The sequence below is a fragment of the Uranotaenia lowii genome, chromosome 1 (assembly GCF_029784155.1).
Source record: "Uranotaenia lowii strain MFRU-FL chromosome 1, ASM2978415v1, whole genome shotgun sequence".
Classification (NCBI taxonomy): Eukaryota; Metazoa; Arthropoda; class Insecta; order Diptera; family Culicidae; genus Uranotaenia; species Uranotaenia lowii.
The window spans coordinates 68,997,506-69,003,409 of NC_073691.1; the positions used below are offsets into that span (position 1 = coordinate 68,997,506).

General features: G+C 37.1%; 2 protein-coding genes across 2 annotated transcripts; both read right to left on the minus strand.

Moving 5' to 3' along the window:
• Positions 1-4,099: 4,099 nt before the first annotated feature.
• On the minus strand, positions 4,100-4,666 carry LOC129760899 (uncharacterized). Its single transcript, XM_055758585.1, has one exon. The coding sequence runs from the start codon at positions 4,664-4,666 to the stop codon at positions 4,100-4,102; it is 567 nt and encodes a 188-aa protein (XP_055614560.1).
• Positions 4,667-4,883: 217 nt separating this feature from the next.
• Positions 4,884-5,627, minus strand: LOC129760908 (uncharacterized). Its single transcript, XM_055758591.1, has one exon. The coding sequence runs from the start codon at positions 5,625-5,627 to the stop codon at positions 4,884-4,886; it is 744 nt and encodes a 247-aa protein (XP_055614566.1).
• Between the last annotated feature and the right edge of the window lie 277 nt (positions 5,628-5,904).

Here is a 5,904-nt window from a genome sequence, read left to right on the forward strand (position 1 = left end):
TTCTGATTACAGAATACCCATAACCAAAATTGTATTCCAATTTTCGTTTTTTGGATTCTGTATCCAGTTCAGGATTCTTGATTTTCAGTTTGAATAATCATAAGAAATCAGAAATGGAAAGCTGCTTTGAAATCCTTGTTAAAATTTGGTTTTGCATTTCATATTAAATTTGAATAATGTTTTTCGAGATTAAATGCATTTTCAATATTTTGATAATTGTTTTCCGAATATGAAAATAGACAAATTTTGTTTAATCTCCAAATTCGAAGTTTTTAAACTTTATCCTCACCCCAAATTCAGGAATGACAATTCAAAATTGAAAAGTCAGATTTAGATCTTTTACATTCATATTTCAATTCTGATTTACAATACAGATTAAAAATTAATAATTTAAATATTGAATTTAGAATTTAAACAACAGATTCACGAATGAGGGCTCTAAAACATGGCTCATCAAATTCCGATCAGTATTAAGATTTGGAAATCGTATTTTTTTAACGTTTCAGAAATTGTGTGATAAATCAGATACAGATTCAAAGCGCAATTTTTGAATTCAGGTTCAGGATTCAGATTCAGAATGCAGCTTCAAAGGTCAGAAATAGGTAATTTAGCTTGTAGATAAATCTTACAATCAACATCAATTGTTGAGGAATTCAAAAGATCATGAACTTAACACATTGCAGACCAAATATGAGATATCTCGTTTTTTTCGATTGCCAATAGTGTGCTACACTTCGAAGCATAACTCGAATGGACTGAATTTAAGTGTTTAATTTTATTGGACAAAATTGAACACAACATTTTCTGTAACTTAATAATGCTATATTTGTAAGATTTGGTCCAGTGGTTTCTGAGATATAGAATAACGAATTTCGGTGTTTCTCGTCATAGATTTCTTCGCGGTCCTTAATGTGTTATGATGGCTTGTCAGTTCAATGTCCAGATTTCCAATTTTTAAACTTCGGTATCGATTTTCGGCTGTTAAATAAGTTTTTTGAGGGTAAATTTTTCGGCTATCAGTCAACTTAAATAGCAAAGACGACTATTTATTTAAGATTTTGGATCTTGAATAAATAGTCGTCTTTCCTATTTAAGTTTATTGATAGCCGAAAAATTTACCCCCAAAAAAACAATTTTTAATCAAAAATAGTTTTTAACAGAGTTTAGTTGAAAATCACAAATAAAAAGGTAGAATTTGAGTTTTTTGTTTTATCCAAAAAAAACACCAAATTTCATTTAAAAAAAAATCATCCACCGGATTTTTGTTATGGAATTAATTTTTGATGAAAAATATTTGCTGTTGAAGAAACATCTTCAATTAACAAATCTGCCAAAAATTCTATATTTTCCCCGTGTATTGTTTAAGATTATTAACACGTTAGGGACACCAAAATTTGGCATTTTATGTTTCAGAAACCAATAACCAAAATTCTGCTAATTTAATACATATATTTGAGTAATGGAAAGTGATGTGTTAAATTTTGTAGAATGAGGTTTCATTATTAGATTCATAACGTTTGAGTTCTGCTTTTTAATAAAGGATATTTGGTTCACAATTTGTTAATATTGCAGTTTTTTAAAGAAAAAATTTATACTATAATCGTTAATTTGGTTCAGGTTGATTTAAGAAAATTTGAACCGAAAATCTGATGATTTTTATCTCTTACTTTTTTTGAAAATTTTATTTATTTTTAACAAAGGTTAAAATCTTTGATTTTGCAAAATAGTTTGGAAGATTGGGCTTGCTTGATTTGAGTATGGAATAAGTCTTTTTTAAGGAATTGTAGACTCCCCAAAAAAAGTTTATTTTATGCCAAAATCAACTAAGTTTATCCTACCACACTCTTAAACAAATTCAAAGATTTTAACCATCGATGAAAGCGAATTTAGCTGTCGTTTTAAGGTGTAGAACCAATTTTATAAAGTTATGATTTGAAAAAGTACTCAAAAATGAAGAATTATATAGTAACAAACATTATTTGTTTAAAATTTTTGTTTGTATTCGTGCACTGTTGGATAAAAAGTCATAGGTAAAAATCAGTCATCAAACCATTAAAATCTTGAGATTTTTTTTATAATTTTTGCACCTAAATTTATACAGCAACATTGTCCACCTTTTGAGTATATTTGTTTTTGAAAGAAAACGTTGAAAAACTCAATTGAGTCCAAACAAAAAATTATGGTTATTGAAATTTTAAGCCTTCTGTGGTAAGTGGCATCAAAACAATAATTTTAAAGGTGCTTAGATACGTTAAAATCGCATAATGATCAAAGTTACCCCGAAACAAGAAATCTGGATTTGTGACAAACATTTAGTTATAGTCACTAATGTCGTTTGAATATTCTGTTATCAATGATCATGCTTTATACTCCTTACCTCAGTTAGTGTTTTAAATTTTTTCAGTGTTACAAAAAAGCAAACCCCTTCCTAAATATTCAAAAATGAAATAAAAAAATTGATCAATGATCCCCCAGTTTACGGAAATCATTGGAACAAAAAATCAGACGAATTGAAAAGTTTCAACAAAGGTCTCTAGGTTTAGAAAACCATAAACCTTAATAAACAACACAAGACTTGGAAATGTCAAGAAATTGAATCTCAAACTCAGTTTTTTATCAATCAACCAATTATCCATTGGACAAATGATTTGCTGAATTTAGGGTATTTACTTCAATAAGCAAAATTTTTAACAAAAGAACACCTGAAACAATAGTAGAAAACTTCATTTGGAAAAGTTTCAATTTGATTTTTTTAAATTTAAGATAGAAAATTGGAAAATTGGAAATCGGAATTTAAATTTTATTCAAAATCTCAGTATGGCCGATTGAACCAATTTAAGCAACCAAAAAATTTAAACAATAAATAGGGCACCATTATGCTGCACTGTTATCAATTCTCAATTTTTTTTTAACATTCTAGAATGGTGAGATGAATTTCTTGAAAAAAAAAATCCTTTATAAATGATTAAAAACTTATCTTTTTGTCTTCATATTTTGAATAAATTTACCAAATTTTTAAGTCAAACCTGTTAAATTAAAAAAAATGTTTTCAATGAGTATGACTTTATTTTAAAGTCGTTTTTTTTTTTTTTTTGAAATCATTATGTTCTTGGCACCCGAAGACTGCAAACAAAATTGGATTTAAAAAAAAAAGTTTTTGCGGTTCAAAGATTGCAAATGCGTAAAATGTACTTGTACGGACGCAGGACTCCGTTCTTAGTGTCCCACGAATTGGGTCCCAAACGGCTGAGAAAAACGGATGAGCAGGAAGCAACAATGGGTCATCAACTTGACCAGCGATGGCGGAGCGAAACAAGACCAAGAACGAACGAACTTTCGGGTAGTAAAAAACACGTCCGTTGTGCGCGAATAGGTTTGAAAAGTGATCTTTATTGAAGCATAAATATTGTTTGAATCCACGATTCACTTTTTCGTCAAGATTTTCTCACTCTTAGAACTATATGGTGTGAGTGTGCAGTGTTGTCAATTCAATGTTTTGTGTTGTATGTTGTGTGAAATTGTGTTCGGTGAAATTCAAGTTTTATGTGTACTATTTATAAGTTATTTCTTCCCTTATAACTATTTCACTTAACATTCGTATTTTATAGTATTTTGTCGTATTTTGTTTGTAATTCATTGATGTCTTCGTATTTTATTGTGGTGGACCGCTGTTCGTTGTGACTGCGCCGGAACATGCCATCCCCCTTGAAATGTCCATTTCAACAGCACCTCGATTGGAAGGAACGGCTGTTGATTTCGATGTTCACGATGCGTACTGCGATGTAGACCAGGATGACTACTCGTCGTTGTTGACGTCTGAACCAACCTCGATGTTCGGAGCCAAAAGTTGAGCAGCGGCCGGAAGTGTGGATGTTGCCTGGAGATCAATTGTGGGAGATGGTTGGGAAGTGCAGCTTGGAGCGGAAGGCTGACGCTCGAATTCCGTGACTATGGAGGATTCGGAGGCTTCGCAATGTGGGAGCGGGCACATTTTGCGGATTGAGCAACGGCGCCACACGCATCGTCTTCAGGACTCGAGCGATGGGCCATTTCGTAGGAGCCAAGTTGTTGTCTTCGACCAGAACCATGTCACCGACGGCTAGATTCGGGTGTTACCGGGCCATTTTTGAAGACGCTGTAGAGTGGGCAAGTATTCGACGTACCAGCGATCCCAAAGCGTTTGGAGAACACGCTGTTGGTCTTGCCAGCGGGACAGGTGATTGGAGGGTAGTGAGGTAAGGTTTGGTTCGGGAAGAGCAAGGATTGGACCACCGAGGAAATGGCCTGGAGTTAGGGCCTCGAGGTCTGTGGGATCGTTGGAACGGGGAGTAAGCGGCCGGGAGTTGAGGCACGCTTCGATTTGTGCGACCGTAGTGGTCATTTCCTCTTGCGTCTGAAGGACATCAAGAGTCACGCGATGTAGATGATGTTTCACGGACTTGACGCAAGCTTCCCACAACCCTCCAAAGGTGGGTGAGCGTGGTGGGATGAAATGGAAAGCGATTCCCATTCGGGCTGTTGCTCTGGAAATCTCGGACTGATGCCGTTGCGACAGAAAGAGAACACGAAGTTCTTCCAGCTGGTTCAGTAGATTTCTGATGGACGTCGTCTTCGGGAGCAGAACCGCGTGAAATGTGGTCAGCCGGATTGTCTTCAGTAGGTACATGCAGCCACGTAGCGGTCTCAGTTAACTGCTGAATCTGCGAAACCCGATTGGCGACGAAGGAATAAAAATTCGATGGATCGCGCGAAATCCAGTGCAGTGTGATTGTAGAATCTGACCACAGAAACCGGGGACATTGGAGTTGAAGGCACTCCAGCAGTTGATTCTGTAGATTGGCCAAACGAAGACTAGCACACAACTCCAGACGTGCGAGGGTAGGTCAGTTCTCAGTTGGGGCAACCCTGGATTTTGCTGTCATCAGGCGGAAAGTGACTGCACCCGATGCGGATATCGAACGAAAGTAGATGCAGGCACTGTATGCATGCAGCGAAGCATCAGCAAACCCATGAAGCCTTAAAGTGGCTAACTTTTCCGTCAACACGAAGCGAGGAATCGAAAGCTGCGACAAAATTGGGAGCTGCGATGATATCTCCATCCACTGGTCGGAAATACTTGTGGGAACCGGATCTTCCAAGCCTAACTGCATTTCCCAAAGGAGCTGGATCAGCATTTTCGCACGAACAATCACCGGACCAACTAACCCAAGCGGATCGAACAAGCTGCAGATATGCGACAGGATATTTCGCTTGGTCGAAGGGACGTCTGGCCATTCAGGAACTTTGAACAGAAGCTCATCGGAGGTAAGCTTCCAAAATAAGCCGAGTGCTTTGATTGGAGACGAACGATCAAGTTCCAAAGCGGAGGCCTGTTCTCGAAGCTCTGCTGGAAACTGCTCAACTACTTCTGGAACATTGGATGCGTATTTACAGAGAGCAAAACCACCGGAATTCAGCATCAGAGACATGTCTCGTATAGTTGTAGCTGCTTCCTCCACTGTATCGAAGCCACGCATCACGTCGTCAACGTAGAAACCTTGTTTGACTACGGGAACTGCTTTCGGAAACTTCTGGGCTTCATCGTCGGCTATTTGCTGCAGACATCGTGTTGCTAGATACCATGCCATAGGTTACCGTCGTGAGCTCGTACGTACGAAGTGGTTCCGAAGAAAATTCACGCCAGATAATCCGCTGATAAGCCCGATTTTCAGAAGACGACGAAACCTTTCAGTCATGAGATACGGCTATCGAGCGGAACTCAAGCGAAGAACGGAGTACCCTTTGGACCGAGGACTTTGACAACAGCAGTGGCAAGAAATACTTGGTTCGAAGAGGAGAGGTCGAGACGTTTACAGTTATTGCGGCTTTTAGTGAGTAAAATAACAATATTTTCTTCAATTTTCA